The 22,801-nt window shown below is 37.5% G+C and overlaps 1 protein-coding gene across 1 annotated transcript; it reads left to right on the top strand.

Annotated features, from left to right (window-relative positions):
* Positions 1–9,362: 9,362 nt before the first annotated feature.
* Positions 9,363–20,477, top strand: opn7b (opsin 7, group member b). Its single transcript, XM_026945112.3, has 5 exons — positions 9,363–9,447; positions 10,054–10,216; positions 11,057–11,184; positions 15,578–15,912; positions 16,478–20,477. Exons 1-5 carry the CDS (start codon positions 9,363–9,365, stop codon positions 16,928–16,930), a joined length of 1,164 nt encoding a protein of 387 aa, XP_026800913.1. The 3' UTR covers positions 16,931–20,477.
* The last annotated feature ends 2,324 nt before the right edge of the window (positions 20,478–22,801 follow it).

The following is a 22,801-nucleotide window of genomic DNA, read 5'->3' as shown; positions in this document are numbered from 1 at the left end:
GAATTGGTTAAATTATACAAACATGTAAAGCTTTATGTGTGTGTGTGTGTGTGTGTGTGTGTGAGTGTGTGTGTGTGTGTGTAAGAAAGCCTGAGCAAAACATTGGGACAGGATGAAAAACAGAAAAGTGCTTGACACGAGTGACGTTAGCGAACAGGCTGAAACAGTGAATCCTCTTGTTTATCAGTCAGCAGCTAAAATCCTGTGGTTTTCACGCGATTTTCAAAATTTGAAACTTTTGCCTCTTCATTTTTTTTTGGGCTGAGGAAAAAAAAACATAAAGGAGCTAGCTGTTTGCTCGCTTATCCTCTTTTATCCATTATAGTTTCTATCATTCCTTAAAAATCCATTCATTACTTGTCACACAAGTACAGCCATGGCAAAAAGTAAGTACACTCTCCTTCAATTCTATGTTTCAATAATCAGCATGCGGTCATATTTTTTGCAAAAAAGTAAACAACACTCGGAAACCACACCCCACATTTATTTAGGCCCTGATAAATAAAAACATAGAATTGAAGGAGGCTGGGTTTTTTTTTTTAGCTCTGTTTATGATTCCCAGGTTGAAAAAGCAGCCAGGAAACGTGCGCTCAGGCTACTAGACTTGTTCTTTATAATATCAGTGAGTTGATTTTAATAAAAATGACTTGCATTAGCTAGCTACGTGAGTTAGCTCGGATGGAGTAGGGTTGCAGTGGAGAAGAAGTGAATTAGAAGTGAATTGCAGTGGAGAAGAAGTGAATTTTTTCAAACCATCTGGATGGATTGTTTACAGGAGAGCGCACTGAGTTAACAAAAACATTATCATTATTTTATTAATTTGTATCTCAGAATAGTGAATTAAAAGAGTGATAACCTCGGCTACGTCCCGCACACGCATTATTTTTTCATGATATTGTTAAATTAAACCAAATATTGCAGTGAAAATTCCATCTAAGTCTATTCATGCAGTAATATATCAGTAAAACTGGTAATATACAAGACTCCTAAATTAGATTTATTCCAATACTCTCCGTCTTCTCATTCATATATCATCATATTAGTCTTTTTATTTTCATTTATAAATTGTCTCCTGCATTTCTGCTTCATCATATTACATTTGACATCAAAGGACAAAAATGCTATTTCCTTCTTCCTTATGCATTTTCTATCCCTGAAGGTTTTCAAGGTTAAAAGTGAGTTCTTGTGTTTGAAGGTGGTGGACTAGACGCTGTTGAAAAACCCAGAAAATTCTGGAAACCTCGGAGTTTCCACCTCGAAACCTTGGAGAACTACACGCAGGTGATATTAATAATCTGAATGTGGAGCTCAGAAACTCCACTTAAGCAGCTGTGTAACCCGACTCTGAATACCAGGAACTTTCCCTATGTATATATATATTGACTTGACCTTTGAACTCAGGGCCCTAAGAGACTCTCAGAAGAGTCAAACTGAAACTAAACCCAGGCATATTTACACGTCCAGTATAACACTGATAAAAGGTTGTGAGATTCTGTTTAAAATACAACATGAAAGTGTGTGTTTTATTTATAATATACGCAATGTCACTTGCTCTATTTAGATGATGTTGTGTGAAAGTGTGAAGGTGTGGTGTATATCTAATATATCTAATATCTCTTATGAAATAAGTGACAAACAAACTTCTCATGCTGCAGTAAATTACATTACGAATGCTAAATGAATCTATGTGCAATTCCAGTGTATCGTTTAGTGCTTTTCTTTTTAGAAACTTGCCTATTCATCAAAATTAATTAAATATACAAACTTACAAATTAAACATACAAAATTAATTCTCACGTCATTTTGCTCATGTTAAAGATCGCAATCCTCTGTAGAGCCTGTTAACACATCTTTATACACACACACACCCAAGATAACTGAAGCCACAAGATAATATATTAAATCCACCATAAGATAATATACTAAAGCCAACATGAGATAATATACTGACGCCACCACGAGATAATATACTGACGCCACCACGAGATAATATACTGACGCCACCACGAGATAATATACTGACGCCACCACGAGATAATATATTGAAGCCACCATGAGATACTGAAGCTACAAAGTAATACACGCACACACACACAAACACACACACACGAATCGTAATAAATCAGCGTCTCAGTGTGAGACGTCCTCTTTATTAATTTCCATTTTGTGCATTTGTCATTTTATACAATTTGTTTGGAAGTAGATTAGATTAAAAGCTGATGAGTAAAAACAGGTGCCAGTAATCAGATCTGCTCTTTACATGTTGTCAAAAATAAATGAAGTGTCTTTCGCTGATGAAGAAGGGTTTAATATGACGGATAAAACCTGACTATTTATCCCTCTCTGATGAATGAGCAAATGTCACCAACACACTCATGAATTATTCATAAGGGTGTCGAATACAGATATGCTCTTACTTCTGACAAAGAAATCCTCCCAAACCTCCCCAAGGTCATTAAAGTAAGTGTGTGTGTGTGTGTGTGTGTGTGTGTGTGTTTTGCTTCATAGCCTCTGTCTCCATATCCCTCTCCTTCCCATCAAGATAATATATTGAAGCCACAAGGTAATACATTTGAGCCACAAGATAATATATTGAAGCCACCATGAGATAATCTATTGGAGCCACCATGAGATACTATATCGAAGTAATAATGCATTGAGGCCATGAGATAATATATTGAAGCCACCATGAGATAATATATTGAAGCTACAAAGTAATACAATGAGGCCATGAGATAATGTATTTAAGCTACCATGAGATATTATATTGCAGCCACAAAGTAATACATTGGGGCTATGAGATGATATATTTAAGCTACCATGAGATATTATATTGCAGCCACAAAGTAATACATTGGGGCCATGAGATGATATATTGAAGCCACCATGAGATAACATATTGACACCACCATAAGATAATATATTGACATCACCATGAGATAATATATTGAAGCTACACAGTAATACATTGAGGCCACGAGATAATATAGTGAAGCCACCATGAGATACTATATTGAATCTACAAAATACTATATTGAGGTGACAAGGTAATGCATCAAGGCCACAAGATAATAAACTGAGGCCATGAGATAATATATTAAGGCCAAAAGATAATACATTGAGCCATGACATACACTGATCAGCCATAACATTAAAACCACCTGACTAATATTCTGTAGATCCTCCTTGTGCCACCAAAACAGTTCTGTCCCGTCAAGGCATTGACTCCCCAAGACCTCTGAAGGTGTGTGTGGTATCTGGCACCAAGACATTAGCAGCAGATCCTTGGATCGGACTTGTTTGTCCAGCACGTCCCACAGATGCTCGATCGGATCGAGCTCTGGGGAATTTGGAGGCCAAGTCAACACCTTAAACTCTTTTTCATGTTCCTCAAACCTCCTGAACAATTTTTGCAGCGTGGCAGGGAGCATCATCCTGCTGAAAGAGGCCACTGCCATTAGGGAACACCGTTGCCATGAAGGGGTGAACTTGGTCTGCAGCAATGTTCAGGTAGGTGGTACGTGTCAAAGTAACATCCACATGAATTCGTCAGACCAGGCCACCTGCTTCCATTGCTCCATGGTCCAGTTCTGATGCTCACGTGTCCATTGTAGGAGCTTTGGGTGGTGGACAGGGTCAGCATGGGCTCTCTGACCGCTCTGCAGCTACGCAGCTCCATACGCAGCAAGCTGCACTGCACTGTGTGTTCTGACTCCTTTCTATCAGAGCAGCTTTAACTTTATCAGCAGTTTGTGCTACAGTAGCTCTTCTGTGGGATTGAACCAGACGGACCTTCACTCCTCACGTGCATCAGTGAGTCTTGGGAGCCCATGACCCTGTCGCTGGTTCACAGTTTTTTTCCTTGGACCACTTTTGGTAGGTACTAACCACTGCATACCGGGAACACTCCACAAGACCTGCTGCTTTGGAGATGCTCTGTTTTGGAGATGCTCAGTCGTCTAACCATCACAATTTGGACCTTGTCAAAGTCACTCAGATCCTTACCCTTGCCCATTTTTCCTGCTTCCAACACATCAATTTTGAGAACTCACTGTTCACTTGCTGCCTAATAAATCCCTCACCTTTACAGGTGCCATTGTAACGAGATAATCAATGTTACTTCACCTGTCAGTGATTTTAATGTTCGGTGTAGTATATTGAAGCCACATGATAATAAATTGAAAACTTGAGATAATATATTAAAGCCACAAGATAATACATTGAGTCCAAAAGTAATAAATTAAGGCCATAAGATAATACTCAAAGACATAAATGATAATTCATAAATTCACTTTTTCGTTGCATTTCTCCAACATGCAGCTTTGAACGATGAACACCTGCCGAGGTGAGGGTGATATATTTCACTGGAATTGTAAAGGATAAACCAGGAGAGTTAGCAATAAGTTCTATGATAAACAGAAGGGATTTGTCCAGTCATATATATTGAACATAAATACTGAGGTGTATCAAATTCTAGAAATTTCTCTCGACTGATTCAGTTTGGCATTTATAGAGGTAAAGGTCGTCTCGGGGACGCACTGTGCGATTAAAGATGCACATTTTGATTAAAGTACTCTGTGCCATTGCAGGTCATGAATCAGAGCCAACCCTGTCTATGAGAGCGATTATTATTCACAAGACTCAGGACAGAGGAGCTCGCTGTCGGAAAACTTCAAATTACAGCTTTACCTCTGACTGTTACAAAGCACTGGCACTGGAGACTCCTTCCTTACATGTTAAATAAACATTTCTCCTTACAGAAAACTTCACCATATCAACAGTTTTTTAAATCTGTTTATTATTAGTGGAGCGTCATTAAACATAAAGACAACTTTTCCATCTCAGGAATAAGATTGTGCGTGATTAGAGACAAACCATTATCTGAACTGGAGCTCAGAGCACATGCTAGGAAACACCTTTTAGCACTTATTAGCTCAGTTTGTTGTTGATGAGCTAGTTTTGTACAACAGTTGTCGTTTCTATAGTAACAGTTCATTCACAGGGACTTGTGCAGCAGACAATCCAGATAAACAGATTAAAAGAAGGTTCAAGGTTCAAAGTTCTTTATTTGTCACATACATTACATACAGTACATGGGATGTATTAATGTAGTGAAATGTTTTTTTCCTTAGTGCTTCGTCCCACAGTGCAACTGGGATACATAATAAAACAGAATATAATAAAGCCAAATATAATAAAAAGAATATAATGAATAAAATAGAAAAATAGAATAGAATAAAATCTATTAGACAAATAAAAGATCAGTAAAGAAATATGTAAAAATGTGTTTAGCAGCTTGAAAGAGGAATCTCAGCGCTTTGTAACACTAACTTTAAGTTTTCCGACGTCTTCAGGACAGAGGAGTTTACACTTTTTTGCGGTTTCTCAGTAACATGACAAACTGCGTTTTTTTTGTCTAATTAACTTCAAGAGAGAGAAAAAAGAGAAGCTGGTGAGGGAACGACTGTTTATAGCTGCTATAATGTCACTCTTCTCGCTATTTAAGTAAACTGAAGATTCCCAGAGCTCCGCCCCTTTACGCTTCCTACTACTGTGATCTCATTGTTTGCTTTCTGTTTGTTCTTAAGCTCTAATTTCATTTCAGTTCTTTGCTGTGTCAGGAACACTCAGCGCCAGTACGGCCATGACCCTCATCTGCTCCCGCGATGTTTTAAAATGTCAGCATTAATGGCATCTTTGTCTCCTTGTGTGCAGGTCAAATCATCTTTCCATCACACACACACTCTCACACACACTCACTATCACTGTATTTAAAAATTCAGCTCAGTTGCCAGGTTTCAGCCAAAGTTCCAGGTCGGAATATCGGGATTAGTTTGGTTTCAGTGAAAATGTACAGAACTGAAAGATATGGGGATAAAAGAAGCAGAAATATGCATGATGATATGCAGGGAGTATGAATTTAACTCAAAAATAAAAAGTGCCATTTCCATCTGATATAGAGTATGAAGCTGAATATGTCTCTGTTTTACGTTCTCCTCGGAACGTCTTAGTTCCTCGAGCCATATCAATCAGTGCTTCCATTATGTTCTCAGTGATGCTACATGACTAGCATGAGACTGAGAATGAGGTCATGTGACTGGGTCATGGTAAGGTTATTAAGATCAGCTACTGTCTCAGGTTTTGAAAAGTCATGTGAGAAGTTGTGATGGAGTGATGTCGGACGTGTGTTTTCAGAATGTTAAAACTATAATGAATTCAGAAATAACTCTGATGCTCATAAGCTCACAAGCTCCTGGTTACACAATTGCACTTTTTGACAATATAGAATACAATTTATAGGAGGTAATGATTTATAATCGCACTATCCGCTTCCTTTCAAGGTTTCTTCCTCATGTCGTCTCAGGGAGTTTTTCCTCACCACCGTCACCTCTGGCTCGCTCATTAGCGAAAAATTTATAAATTCAAAATTTATCTCTGGAATTTATATATTTCTGTAAAGCTGCTTTGTCAAAATGTCCACTGTTAAAAACACTATACAAATAAAAATTTAATTGAATTTAGCCCTAATTTCTGACTACTAACCCCAACATAAACATCTAACCCTAATTTATAACTTCTAACCCCAACTTAAACTTCTAACCCTAATTTCTAACTTCTAACCCCAACTTCCAAACTTCTAACTTTTAACTTTAACTTCTAACCCTAACTTCTAACTTCTAACTTTAACATCTAATGCTAATTTCTAACTTCTAACCCTAACTTTAACTTCTAACCCTAATTTCTAACTTTTAACCATAACTTTAACTTCTAACCCCATTTTTAATTTCTAACTTCTAACTTTAACCATTAACCTTAACTTTAACTTCTAACCCTAATTTCTAACTTCTAACCCCAACTTAAACTTCTAACCCTAATTTCTAACTTCTAACCATAACTTTAACTTCTAACCCCATTTTTAACTTCTAACCCTATTTTCTAACTTCTAACCCCAACTTAAACTTCTAACCCAATTTTTAACTTCTAACCCTAATTTCTAAACTTTAACTTAACTCTAACTGTAACTCTAACTTAACTCTAACTCGTGGTTATAGATTCCTCTTACTTCTGAAGAGCGATTTATTAGAATAATCATAAAATATTTAAAAATGTTGGTCATGTGATGTGCAGCATTTACGTCACCCATTGAAGTTCCACTACACATTTCTACTGATCTGTTTCTGGTGGTTTACTTTGATGCTCTGCGAGGATTCAGTGAGTGTTTGATGTCGTTTTGTAGCCTGGGGCGTGTTCCTGGATTTGTGGTGAAATAATAAAAATGTCCTCTTTCATTTTCTCTCTTTATTCCTCTGTCTCCTGCCTACAGAAGCATTGATGGAGAAATTATATTTCATCACACCGCCATCCATGCTGTTCATTATAATTTAGTTTTTCTGTATGCAGTCTGGGATACTCCATACTGTAATGTAAAATAAAGATCTAATCTTCTTATAATGTAATAAAATGTAGTTCCATTTCATGTCTAAGTTTATTCTTATTTATTTGCTTTTTATAATCACAATCGTAAGATTGATATGCAAGTCTTTCAGGTGGATATATCCTTTAATAACTGCAATAACCTCCGCAATAACGTTTCCTGTAACTCAGGGGTCGTGAGTGAAACACAATCTCCTCTTTCTTTTTATTTTATTCATTTATTGTACAATTATTAAAAATATTGCTCTAACTAAGAAGACAGATTTTATGTGCTAAAATATGTGCTTGAAATGTTGCTGGGTGTCACAGTCAAGCCACATTTAAATAACGAGTGGACCTAGTGTGCTATTGTAGTGCTATTGTAGTCTTTTTCACTTTAACACTGTAGCAGGAACGATAAAAAAAATAAAATAAAATAAAAAAATGTAAAAAATTTCCTAGCTCCTCGAAACAAACTCATGTTGTGTCTCAAATCACAAGCACGTGTACGATTCTAGATCGTGATTTGATCCTATCACTACCCGGGTTTGCTATTACAGTTAGTGTCTGGATTTTATAAACCTCTCATATCGCTTTCAAACCTACAGAAAGCTCAGTTTTGCGTATTCTGGATTTTCTAGATTAGTAAATATTTTTGAATGTAAGGTCAGAGTTTTGAATTCAAGAGGCAGCTCATGACAACAATCACGATGACAGTGGAAAGTTTTACAGAGAAACAGAGCTTGTTAGAGAGTGTGTTTAACGTCACTGTGGCAAAACATCGTAACATAACAAGACTAGGAAACCTGATGAACAGAGATGTTTTGTTCTAGTGGACGTTGCTTTTAATCCTCCACATGTACATAAAGTACTTCTGCATGCTTTCTGCAAAAAGTTTAGGAACCTCTCCTCTAGCTGCTACTCGCACAGTAGTGAAGGACGAATTAAGAGCTTTCCTCAATACAAAAAAAAAAATAATCAGTATTTTTCATTTGATTGAAAACTAGCCTGATGTTCTCTTGTACAATTTCTTCACACTATTTTAAGTTCATAGATCCATCATGTGCTGACTGCAGGCTGTTCAAATCCTGAAGCAAATAAACCAGCCTAAAACCGGGATACTACCACCACCATGCTTCACAGTTTGCAATGAGGTTTTGGTTATAGAGTTTCTTCATTTCTGGAAAAAAAAAAAAAAAGTTGAACTTACTGTCATTGTTAAAACATTCAGATCATCTCTTGCAAACCTGAGAAGCCTTTTTGAAGAGAATTTCTGTTGCCTTATATGCTTTTATTCAGCTCCTTGGTGTCCGGAGCTATTATTAAATTTTTTAGGGAAGAAAAATAACGAAAGGCTTTTATTATCAGGTAGATTATTTGTTTTTTCTATATTATTAACTATTTATTTTTAGGATCATGCTTTTTTTACCTGATGTTTATATGGTACAGCGCTACAGATAATACTGATTTAATTACGATACAGTTCGTTTATTTGAACCCAAGCGTATCAGGTTACTGAGTAATCACACTCTCCGCCGGTGGCATGCGGGGAACCTCGGGATCCGAGAATCAGCGCTGGAGGAGACGTAATCACACGGAAAGTGTTTAAAGATGGAGCTTTCTGGTATCTTTAGCTGAATAAAGAGCATTAACTCATCTCTGTGTGAGAAGATTGTGCTGATGGCAGGTTTAACTCCAGCGCAGCGTGGATTTCTGATTCTCTTCTCCAGGATCTGTGCTTTTATGCCATTGCGCTTTCAGGAATGCAGAATAATGCTAAACCACGAGGAAGACGTCTATAGACAACAAATGAGCACTGACATCTCAAATTTAGCTTCTTCTCAAATTCACCATAAATATACACAATAAAAAACACGAGATAACTGACAGAGCACAGCTCTCTCTCTCTCTCTCTCTCTCTCTCTCTCTCTCTCTCTCTCTCTCTGCAGATGGGAAATGCCTCGGAAACTTCCTTCATTTCCAAGATATCTAAAGACCACGACTTTCTTTTGGGGGTGATCTACACAATCTTCGGTAAAACACACACACACACACACACACACACTGTTACACAACCTGCAACCTGTATAATAGGAATTTTACAAACTACTATCTTTCTTTCTTTGTAATTTAGTTGTTATTTCATGTTTTTTTATTTTTCTTTGATTCTTTCCTTTCTTTGTCTTCACCTCTTTCATTCTTTCCTTTCTTTGTCTTCACTTCTTTTTTCTTTCTTTGTCATTTATTTATTTGATATTTCATGTTTTTTTTTTATTTTTCTTTGCTTCTTTCCTTTCTTTGTCTTCACCTCTTTCATTCTTTCCTTCTTTCTTTCTTTGTTTCTTTCCTTTCTTTGTCTTCACTTCTTTTTTCTTTCATCATTTATTTATTTGTTATTTTGGACTTTTACTTTTTTTTTACTTTTTTCTTTCTTTGTTCTTTGTCATTTATTTGTTACTTCATATTTTTTATTTTTCTTTGTTTCTTTCCTTTTTTTGTCTTCACTTCTTTCTTTCTTTCTTTCTTTCTTTTTCATTTATGTATTTGTTATTTCATGTTTTTTTATTTTTCTTTGTTTCTTTCCTTTCTTTGTCTTCACCTCTTTCTTGCTTGATTTCTTTCTTTCTTTTCCTGTTTCAGGCGTGTTCTCTCTGACGGGGAACACCGTCTTGCTGTTGGTGGCCTATCAGAAGAAGTCGTCTCTCAAACCGGCCGAGTTTTTCATCGTCAATCTGTCCATCAGTGACCTGGGCATGACCATCTCTCTCTTCCCTTTCGCTATTTCCTCCGCTTTCTCTCACAGGTGATATTTCTCTCCTTCTCATCCCTTCATCTGTCAGGTTTATAACCTGAGCGAGAGAGAGAGCAGTGAATCTGCTGAGTTTCTGCACTCACGAGCCTCGAGGGGAAAAAAAGCAGCTGCAGTTCCAGTTCCAGTGTAAATTGTGCACGTTGCTAACCGAATACGAACACGTCACTCCGAATGAACAGATAACGTGTTCTAAACAAATACTACTGCAGATAGAAACAGAGGGAGCACTGCTGTGGGTTTGCTCCAGAAGCCTGACCTCAACACTGCTTTCCAATTCTACACATTTCTATACAAACTGGATCTGAAATTCATTATTATGAATTATTATGAAATTTTATTTATAGAGTCTCCACCTCCATGTAGCTCCTGCAGAACACTCGTAGTGCACAGGGCAGCGTGTCTCTGCTGAGGTCTCCGGTCATTTAATTAAGCTTAATTATCAATGTTCACGTTAGTTGTATGTTTTTTTAAACGGGTTTACGGCTGTGATTGGACAGTAATTGCATTTCAGTGAGGCACGACTGCAAAACGGTGATGAAAGTATAATTTCTGATGCAAAGCCAGCCTTTAATTCTTTAATAAAAAAAAAATCCCCTGCTGCTTGTTTTTTTTTTTTCGTTAAAGAGATAAAGTAACATAAGAGCAACGCAGAGAAGGTTGTGCTTTTCAGTGTGTTACGTTTTCACCGTGTCAGTAATTAAAAGCAATGTGTTTGTGTTTCACGTTTATCAACTGATCTTCTCTTCCTGTAAATTTCCTTTTCAGCTAATGTTTATATCATGGATTTCTCTCTCTCTCTCTCTCTCTCTCTCTCTCTCTCTCTCTCTGTAGATGGCTCTTCACTGAATCGGTGTGTCTGTGTTATGCGTTCTGTGGTGTACTCTTTGGCCTGTGCAGTCTCAGTAATCTGACCGTCCTGTCCTCCGTCTGCTGGTTTAAAGTCTGCTGCCCCAACTACGGTAATATATTCAGATTTCTGATTTTTGTAGGATTTCATATGAAATGCAGTTGTAAGTGAAATGACACATTTCAATCTCTAATGCAGATTACACAATTTACATTTTGATAAGTTTAATCGTGAGGTCAAGGTTGCCACTTCCACAGATTTTCAGAATTTTTTTCTTTTAATCCACCATCTTAGAAATCGTTTTGCGAACTCTTTATTATTTATTTAGATAGATAGATAGATAGATAGATAGAAAGATAGATAGCATTTATTGTCATTGTATTTCTACAACGAGATGAATGGAATGACGGGTCACATCTTCCCCCTATAAGGAGAGAAGAGGTCCTTAAAGCAGCCATGCGAGGCGCTAACGTCCTCTCTCATCCAGTCAGAAACATTTATTAATGTTTTGCAAGCCAAAATAATAATAAAATCAAAAGCAAAGAATTTAATTCCTCTTACACCACAGCGATTTGACAATGATTACAATTTTTAATTTATAAAAGAATGACATGTTATACTTTTTATCATGGAACGTCCACAAAACAAGTTAGTTCCTGTTCTCACTTACGTTATAGCAGCTATAAACAGTTGTTCCCTCAGCAGCCTCTCTTTATTCTCTTGCAGACGATGCAGCTTGCCGTATTTTGTTACCAAGAAACCGCAAAGAAGCATAAACTCCTCTGTCCTGAAGATGTCTGAAAAGTTACAGCTTTACCTCTGACTCTTACAAAGCGCTGACACTGGAGACTCCTTCCATAAATGTTACATAAACACATTTCCTCTTACAGAAAACTTCACCATATGTACAAGTCCCAGTGAATGAGCTGTTGCTATAGAAACGATAACGCATTCGAACGAGTGCATTAATACAAACCAAACCTGTCATTTTACAGCTGCGCTACTGTTCACAGTCTCTGGTCTTCTTCTTCTTCCTCCTCACTGACGTCACCACGTCCCCTCCACGTCTTGAGGGAGTATTTCGTCCATATCCATAGTGAACTGTGTAGCAGAAAAGTGTCTTACCGAGAGGATAAGGTGATAATCATCTCTCTATCTGTCTCAGCAGGGAGTCTCCACAGTGCCGTTTCTCTCTTTCTTTCCTCTCTCGCTTCAGATCACATCTAGCTGCTCCTATAATGAAGTGTGTTCAGTAATAGGTGTTAGATCTCCGACTCCCTGCTGGGGTAAGAGCCTGAGTCTGTGATTTTAATTATAGACAATGACCATGAATTTCTAGAGAAGGAGGAAGAGGAGGAGGAGAAAGTGACGGATGAAAGTTAGTTACTATACGAGAGAAGCCTTTAATTAAAGTTCAGGCATTTTTTTTATCACTCTGGACCTTCATTATCCATTAATACCTTTTACCTTTTACGCATCCACAGAATTTAATATAAATATTTCATGCTTATCCTTTTTTTATCCAAACATTAACATTAACTACATAGTGTATATGTTTTATACAGTAAAAGCTTAATAGTAAACAGATTTTTTTAAAAAAAAATCATGTGCTGTTATTTAACAAAGACAAATGTGTGTAATTGTGTGTAAGTTTAAAGTAATTTTTTTAACATTTATGGAAGGAGTCTCCAAAGTCAGTGCAGTGAAAAGGCCCGTTCACACCGGACACGATGAAGATGTTATTCGATTGCGTTATAAAAAGCATTTCAGTCCACATTGAGCGCATCAGAGGCATGTTAGAGTTCGTGTGTATGAATTCGCACTGCACTGCCCTTGTTTTATTCACTCGTGTTTGTGAGTTGGTTGTAAATTACACAGAAATCCACTGACATCTTAAAGCTGCATAGCCAAGTGTTTGTACGCTATGATATTCATTTTACGCTAATATGACAAAACAAAATAAACCCAACTGCACACCGGTTATTCACTGTCCCAGGTGAACGGATTTGTAATTACAGCTGGCAGATCGTACAAACAAAACAGGCTTAAGAAGGAAAAGCTTTACAGCGTCGTCTTCTTTTGGTTTTTGGGCGCTTTACGTTCCCTCTGTTGTAATGGCGCCCTCTTCAGGACAGTTTTGCAAAAAAAAATGTATAAGTAGCAGTGCATTGTGGAGACTGGAGTAGATTACCTCATTGTGTTTTCATATTTAAGCAATATCGCACAAGCTGTATGGCGAGTGCTGTAGCTAATCATAGCTAATCACAGCCGTACTGATATTCAGTATAACCGCACGACTGCGAGTGCTTTTATACAACAGTTCTATAAACAATAAATTAATATCGAGTAAGTGACATTTCAGACACAATATGGATAAATGTTCTGTTTATTTTTAGTAGCTGAAATAGACCCCGAAAAAGCCACACCCACTTTATAGCACATCGGCTATCTGGCTAGCTAACTCACATTGATTTCTACAATCCCATTAAAGGTGCTCCCAGTGAAACTGGCTTCACTTCTTCCTTTTCTTCTTCATCTGACGAGCTTTTATGTTTTAAGTTAAAAGTTATTTTCCTGAAAAAGGTATCTTTTTAATGTCCGCTGATGATGTCGCTAACTCTACTGTAGTAACCGTTTCTAACCAGGACGTTGAATTTTACGCGGCGAACACAGACGAGCGGAGTGATACACACGGTGAAACGTCCCAGAGCGGTTACAGGAAGTATAAGCACTCTTGGAAAACTGCTCGACCAATCAGATTAGTGGAGCGGAACTAACTGTTATATTATGTAATATCTATTATCCTGTATAGTAATGAGCAACAGGTGGGTGGGATTAGTAAACGGGAGATTCATACCGGCGTGGCAGAGAGGGGGCGTGGTTATCAGCGGCGGATTTGGTAGCTTTCAAACTAAACTATTAACTATTCCATTAATTATTAAACAGTAAACAGTTCATATATCTCTCAAAACATTTACAGAAATGTAACTTCACCTCCTCGGAACTGATAATGGCATGATGGGATTCGTGGTGTTGCTGTTGTTCTTTCTCCTGTCAGTAGCTCGTACAGAAACACACCGAGGTCTTGGCGTGATGTCTACATGACAGGTCTGGTCAGAATTAAGGCTGTAGCTTTACGTTTTCAGACACAGGAATGTGTGTTACTGCCACATTATTATGTCAGGAGATGTTCTGGTTTGCAGAGAGGAACCAATGCGTCCTAAATGACAAAAGACGCTGAATGATGGTTTTTTTTTTTTTCTTTTAACCAGGAATTAAACCCGGGAACCTTTAAATCAGCAGAGCACAGCTAAAATTAATTAAGCTGGGGTAACGCATGATGCTTTTTCATTTACATGATCTTAATCTTGAACCTGGAAACCCTGTGATGAGACAATAATTACATCCTTTAAAAAAAACAATCTGAACTCTCTGAAGCTGAGTAATGAGAGAGAAATTAAATCTGTGCTGAATGATGACGATAAAGTCCTCAGCTCCATTTCATTAGTTCATGTCCTAAGGCTCCTAAGAAAAAGTGATGAAGCTGTGGCTCGTTCCCAAATATGTACATGAGAAAAAAATGACCGTCTGAATAAATATATTTACTTTGTACCATGATGGCTACTGGGGGAACCGACTGGGACTGAAATGAAAACTAAAAATGAATTGAATAAATTAAATTAGACCGAGTCTGGCACTGGTTCAGTTTTGTTTATTAGAGCTCCTGTCTTTCTCATTATCCGTAAGTTGCATGTTGATGAGTTTTTGTGTAACAGCAGCTCTGACAAATCACAAGTTAATGTTCTAATACGTTATCGTTTCTATAGTAACCCTCGCTCATTCACAGGGACGCTCCTCTAATAATAAACAGATTACAAACCATGTTGATATGGTGAAGATTTCTGTAAGGAGAAATGTGTTTATTTAACATGTATGGAAGGAGTCTCCAGTGTCAGGGCTTTGTAACAGTCAGAGGTAAAGCTGTAACTTTTAAGATTTCCGACATCTTCAAGACAGAGGAGTTTACACTTCTTTGCGGTTTAACAAAACACGACAAACTGCGTTCTTTTTTAGTCTTATTAACTTCAAGAGAGAGAGGAAAAAAAGAGAATCTGGTGAAGGAATGATTGTTTATAGCTGCTATAACGTAAGTGAGAACAGGAACTAACTTGTTTCGTGGACGTTCCACATCATTAAATGTAACTATTAACAGGTAGAAAGTATGACGTGTTGCTTGTTAATAAATAAACAAACTGTAATCGTTGGCTAGTTGCTGTGGTATAAGAGGAATAAAACACTTGGCGATGTGCTCTTACAGGAACTTCGAGTGATAACAGTAACTCTGCTTCATCACATCATCCTGTCGTTGATTATTTTCCTAGAACCCCACGTCATGGGGTGTTTTATTCCTTACTTATTGGCAATAATGGAAGGAGGTATGGCTTGCTAATGGGTTTTAGAAGAAGAGAAAATGATGACATTAATCTGTGCCTCTCCTCCATCAGGGAACAAGTTCTCCTCGTCCCATGCCGTGTTGCTGGTGGTCGGGGTGTGGTGCTACTCCGCCATCTTCGCTGTAGGTCCTCTATCAGGCTGGGGTCAGTACAGTCACGAGCCCTATGGCACGGCCTGCTGCATCGACTGGTTCGCTCCTCACGACAGCCTTCTTGCCATGTCCTACATCATCTGCCTGTTCTTCTTCTGCTACATCGTGCCTTGCACCATCATCTTCCTCTCCTACGCCTTCATCCTGGTGACGGTGCGCGGGTCTCGGCAGGCGATCCAGCAGCACGTGTCTCCACAGAACAAGATCATCAACGCTCAAACCCGCATCATCAAGGTGGTTTGCTCAGACATTCAGGCTCTTCAGGTGTCTACATGCCGTAATTGTTCAAGCTCATGTGGAATTAATTAAGTGTAGAATTGAATTAGATCAGTATTCATGAGCTTTCATGAGACAGTAGCTCTAAAACGAACAGCTACAGTGACCGAAGTCACTAAGCAAACAACTCTAACTCTACAGCAGAACGGAGCGCTAAGAAACTTTTCTTGGCTAAGAAAATATCATTTAAAAAAGCAAGAGAAGAATTGCATTAGTGATTAGAGGATAAACTAATCTCAGAGGAAGAGTTTGTTCAGTTGTATGACAACAGTTCCATTAACAACTCTATTAACGGTTTATTATGATAGCGAAATTGACGTAGTATGTTCACTTTGGGTTTCTGATGTGGAAAGAAATGAATTAAATTCATGAAAAAAGTATTTTTGCCCAAAATGCTCTGAAGTCTTTGAAGGAATACTGTCATTATACTACACATATCAAGCTCCTATTCTAGTTTCAGATATTTCCCGTGTATGTTTTATCTTCATCACTGATATCAGATTGTTGTTCTTTCTCTACTCAGCTCTCCGTGGCTGTATGCATAGGCTTCCTGGTAGCATGGAGTCCGTATGCTGCCGTATCCATGTGGGCGGTCTTTGTGAATCCGGACGCAGTTCCTCCGATAGCGTTTGCTACAGCGGCTGTGTTTGCCAAATCCTCCACCCTTTATAACCCCCTGATCTACCTGGGCTTCAAGCCCAACTTCCGCAGGTCCCTTCGCAGACGGACGTTGTGCTCGTGCCTGTGCCGGCCGGAGACGGTGCGGAAAAACGCAGACAAGGAAAACTGCCATTCCACTCACAACTCCAGTGGACCTCACAAAAGCCACCGAACTTGTAGGTACTGCCTGGACCACACTTCGGGTCACTGCTTGGACATCATGCCTCAGAGGACGGTCCGGATCCTGACCGGCTGCACGCACAGCGAGGTGGCAGTCAGTCAGATGTCTAATGAGATGCAGAGTGACTTCCTTTAGATCCATCCAGAATACTTCCTTTGTGCTGCCGCACACACAGGAAGCAATACGCCTCAAATTTACTGCCAAATAGCATGCAGAAGAACCTTGGAGGAACCTTGGACAAGATCTTTGTGCTTGTTGTTCTGTGACTATTCCAAGGCTCTGGAGATATTAAAATAAACCCATGATGCATGACCGTTCACATGAAACAGGGCTGATGAAGATCAGGTCAACAAGCTGCTGTTTAAATACTTCCACATATTCCTAAATTGCGTCCAGAACCAGTGAAGGATCCGTTATAAAGCATGACAGAAGAGGTGTTGAAGGATGTAATGAAATCTTCTTTTAACTACAATTTCTCAATCAAGCCTCAAATCAAAGATCTACATTTAATATTCTTGTGCAATGTTAATTTTAATGTTAATGATATTGTTTACTTCATGTGAGCCTGAATGTTACTTAAATAATTTACGTCCCAAAACCAAACACAACTACAGTAAAAGTAAAAGAACATAAGTCTCTACGACTAATTGCCCCAGTTTGACGATAAATCAGGATGTAAACTTGATCTTAATTTAGACTGTTAATTAAGACTGTTAGTTTCATCACAGAAAACTAAGGTGCATCGTAGCTAGTAGTGCATTAAAGCTACGTTCACATTATGCGCTATTCAGATTTTTTCCACAGATCGGAGTTGTCTATCTTGACGGTTCATATTCGTAAGCGCAAGTGAAAGAAACAGGAAAGAAACAAACTAATTATGAACTAACACAAAACAGCTGGACACAATCAGGTGACACACAAATGATAGAACAGGAGTGGAGACAGGACCAGGAAGTGAAAACAGATACGTCAGTAAGATTCATAACATGTTTCCGATCTAGGATCACACATGAAATTAGCCCAGGCCTGATTTTGATTTTTGTTTCCACACAGTTCTGAAAAAAAAAATCAGATCTATGTCACATTAAGGCCAAAAATCAGATTTGTGTCACTTTAACCTGGTAATGTGAACGTAGCCTAATTAATTGTAGATCAAACACAATCTAACAGGATTGCAGCTTCAAGTTAATTTTTTCTTAATTAATCGTAGATGAATCAAGAAAATCTGAATGTTTATGATAAAGTGGTATTCAAAATATACGACTGATACACACCGATCAGCCATAACATTAAACCCACTGACAGGTGAAGTGAATAACATTGATTATCTCGTTACAATGGCACCTGTAAAGGTGAGGGATTTATTAGGCAGCAAGTGAACAGTCAGTTCTCAAAGTTGATGTGTTGAAAGCAGGAAAAATGGGCAAGCGTAAGGATCTGAGTGACTTTGACAACAGCCAAATTGTGATGTCTAGACGACTGGGTCAGAGCATCTCCAAAACAGCAGGCCTTGTGGAGTGTTCCCAGTGTGCAGTGGTTAGTACCTACCAAAAGTGGTCCAAGGAAGAACAACCAGTGAACCAGCGACAGGGTCATGGACTCCCAAGACTCACTGATGCACATGGGGAGTGAAGGTCCGTCTGGTCCGATCCCACAGAAGAGCTACTGTAGCACAAACTGCTGATAAAGTTAAAGCTGCTCTGATAGAAAGGAGTCAGAACACACAGTGCAGTGCAGCTTGCTGCGTATGGAGCTGCGTAGCTGCAGAGCGGTCAGAGAGCCCATGCTGACCCTGTCCACCACCCAAAGCTCCTACAATGGACACGTGAGCATCAGAACTGGACCATGTGTGGCCTCTTTTCGGGTCAGAGCTGTTTTGGAGGCACAAGCAGGACCTACCCAGTGTTAGGCAGGTGGTTTTAATGTTATGGCTGATCGGTGTACTTCTGTTTCTCTTGCAAAAAACTTAACAATAGCAACAAAAACACAAAGTTAATCTACATCTGAAGATGCTGAAGGATGAAGAACAGGTGTTGTGATGAAATTAAAAATAATTTGTGACGTATGTTACTTACAGTATGTCCAGTAATCAGTACACAGTTTGCAGTCTAGAAACAAAGCTCTCATTAAAATAATTTAATAATAATCACAGTCTAAAATGTTTCACCAGCAAATTTACACAATCTGTTTAATAAAGTAAGAAAGTAAGAAAGTAAACTTTATTTATGTAGCACGTTTTCAAAGCCAAAGGTTCCAAATGACTTCACGATAGATCAAAAAATAAATAAAATAGGATAAAAGAATGTGAAATATTTAATAAAATATGTCCTTTTTCATTCATTGATGTTATTATGTATTGTTGTGTTTGGCGTTGTTGATATTATTGCAGCTCTAATAATAATAATAACAATAATAATAATAATAATAATAATAATAATAATAATAATAATTGCTAGAATTACTGTTTTTGTGGGAATTTTATTTTATTTTATTTTTTTTTATAATATCTTTAAGCTAAGCTGCAAATCCAATCAAACTAGCAGCTCAATGTCACAGAAGATGTCTATTTATATCTAATATTTTTTTTTATTTTATTCTTTTATTTATTAATATGCAAAATAAGAAATGCAGCTGCATTTTAAACTCTGATGCTGTGATATTTTACGAGCCACACTTCACACCATGCTGCGATTTTTTTAAATTTTATTTCTCAAGATCAAATTTCAGCGCGTTCTCATTAGGAGCACGCTCGCTCTGTTGATGTTTTATGAATTTTACAGTATGATAATGTGACATGAATATATAAAGATGGCAAGATGTTTGTTTTTTTTTTTAATAATAAAAAGGTAAATACTGTATATTTGAGCCTGGGGAACAAATGTGACCATTTTTTTCTCAAAAAAGTCCACACTGATGATCAACCTCCATCTGAAATGCAGAGGTTTAATGAGGATATGCAATGTGTGAATAAATATGTGAATAATAACAAGGTTAGTTTTAAATACAAAATTTTCAAATGGCAAAAAATGCAACTTTTCAGTTTTTCATTAATACACAGATTATTCTTTCTTTCTAAGCAATTTTGTATTGTACTATTGTAGGCTTTTTTTTTAAATTTTTTTTGCATAAACATGATTTTAATTTCTTTTGGCATGTTTAAAAAAATCCAAAGGAGAGTGAAAATAAAAACATGCAGCATCTTTTTCTCCTGCATGTTGAGGTTTGTGGTATTAACTCATCACACACTCTGACTCAGGCGATTTATTAATGTGACGTACTCGTGGTCATTTGCATGTACGTATGATTTTTATATGATTGTTTATTGCTCTTTATTTTTCATTATATGAAACTGTGAATATACCTCAGAACTTTATGGTTCTTCTTCTGCAAGATTTCTGCAAACTCCAGAGCTGGAGATCTCTGGTTTATCAGTACATGTGGATGTTAAAACTATTACCTGCTGACTAAAATGCCTTTTTAATCATTATTATAATTTTTTGTTGTCTCACAAACGAATTTTAACGCATCAGCTATGCACTATTGCCGTATAAATGTACTATACTGCTTGAACAGAGCTCATCTCATGTCCTCTTGTTCTACTGTTCTGTTATCTGTATCTCCCATGTGATAGTGGAGCTGTTATTACTCTGTAACTACATCTTAATTAATTGTTATTAGAATTATGATTAAAATAAATGAGTGCTCTTGAATTATTCATGAATTATGATGTTTCTCTGCATGTCTTACAGAACCGCACAGAGCCTGTCAAAGTCTTGGTGTAAAGCTTTAGGAGCTGTTTATATACACGAATTTAAACAATTTTAACAATTTTTTCTTCTAATTATAATAAGAGCAGCCATATTGCTGAAATCATACTGAAAGCTGAAGAAGAGCTTTACAAACCTCTTCTAAACCCACAGATCGGTCAGGTGGTGTTGATTAATTTTCTATAACAGGTTTATATTAATGAGATCGTTCTAGTATGTTAATGTTGTTATAGTTATGCTCCACATAAATGGATTGAAAGAAATGCACTGATACGGTTTGATATTGCATTGATATTCTGTTTATTTTACCTTTATGGAAGAAGTCCATACTCCAGACCTTTTATACACAGGGTGTCCCAAGTGTCTCCATACATAGGGGACTGTGTACTCCAGCAGCACGTCGGTCTTCGTCTTCGTCAGTGGATGTTCTTTGTAGACGTCCAGGTCTCGCTTGGTCCTCAACACTTCCAGTCTTTTTGAATTCGTTAATAAGTTTGGTGACAGTGTGGTGTGTGTGATGTGCTCGCCATGTTTCCTGTTAAAGTCCATCGCAACCTTGAGACAGCTTCCCGATCCAGCCATGAGAATGATTTCAGTACATTCTTCTTCTGTCAAAGGTGTTCTTAAAGCCTATCTGAAAAATAAAAAATATAAGCTAAGTATGAAAAATTTTGGAAGACATTTTGCTAAAAAGTGTTAATTCCCCCCTATGTATGGAGACTTTTAGGACACTTTGTATTAATATATTAAATATAAATAATATTCATTAGCATTAATAGTAATAATAGAATATTAACAATAGTACTTATCATATAAGAAGCTTAGTTTTAGAATTATTTTTATACAAAACACAGTAAATGTGTGTGAAACAGGCATCATACAAACAGCCCGAGGCCTTAAAGGACCTTTTGACCCTGTGCAGCTTCCGTAGTGTGGCACTTCGCAAAACCAACATGGCGGACAAACACAAACACAAGATGGCGCACTTTTAAACTAAATGAATGTTTAATTAAAAAAAGCAAAAACACGCAACAAAACGACAAGAAGACAACAACACAACAGGTAAGTGCAGTAAACGTTTTTATTTATTTAAAATGCGTTTAATACAGAAGGTTAGAAATGATTTTATATCGTTTTGGTGTATTTTAAATTTTTTTAATTTTAAATTTGCTGATTTGAATGAACACAACTTAGGATTTTCAGCAAAGTATTAGTTCAGACATTATTGAGAAACTTATAAGCTGTAGTAGATTAAATTCACTATGAGACATTCTAGCAAATTTTTATTGCTTGGTTTTGTCACAAACTAAAAACAAATCATAAGAACAAAAGCAGGAGTGGAGAAAAGTCCTGGCTTGACCAGCAGGGGGCAGTGTAGAGCAGATGAACCAAAATGTAGTCCATTTAAATTGAATTCAATTGTTGAGAGAACGCGCATGCGCAGTTGTCTTTTATATAATCTGTGTGTCATGGTGTTACCAATATGGCGTCCAAAACTATGTGTAGAAGCGACAGCTGGCAGTGTACACACTATATAACAATTGCAAATGCATACTTTTGGCTCCATGTGACTGAACATGTTTTAATAGCGTCATATTAGCATTAGTAGCTACTTCTGAGTATACGTCAATGAGTATTTGTTTATATTGAGGTTGAGGTCGGTCACTGCGGTAGGCGTGTGAGGTCGTGTGTAAGTCGCCATCGTCCTATCGTGCCTCCTAATTATCGCTGATCGACGATAGTATCGCCTCTGGCTTTGCGGGGGGAAGAAGGGGGCGTGGCCAGATATGCGGAAAACGTGTCGTGTTCATGTTACATCATTACAGTGGAAAAATACTGGAAGCTGGTTGCGAGTCAGGTGTAACTGAAATCACTAGCATTAGAGTTTATTTATTTCTTTTTATTAACTGTCCTCTAACAAGATCAGGAATTTTTACAGAACTAAAGTCGGAGCTGTAAATAAACGTAAAGAGTTATGAGCTGTAATTCATCCCATCGTGAAATGTAAATAAAATGATATAAACTACATGCGCATGGGTTCTGTGGTGAACAGCAGCGGAGATGTTTATCGAATGCTTGTATAGTGAAGTTGTCCTGATAAACAACACGCTGTTTCATTTTCTTAATTTAAACCGCGAGCGAAAACATTCGTGGCTTTATCTGTTTGGCGAGCCCAGATAAGTAAGATGTATCGGAGAAAGATGTTGTGTTGATAATATTAGATATATTATATTACATA

Source organism: Pangasianodon hypophthalmus, chromosome 16, assembly GCF_027358585.1.
Source record: "Pangasianodon hypophthalmus isolate fPanHyp1 chromosome 16, fPanHyp1.pri, whole genome shotgun sequence".
NCBI classification, from domain to species: domain Eukaryota; kingdom Metazoa; phylum Chordata; class Actinopteri; order Siluriformes; family Pangasiidae; genus Pangasianodon; species Pangasianodon hypophthalmus.
The sequence above is the reverse complement of the archived record's forward strand: the minus strand, read 5'-3'. Positions and strand labels throughout refer to the sequence as shown.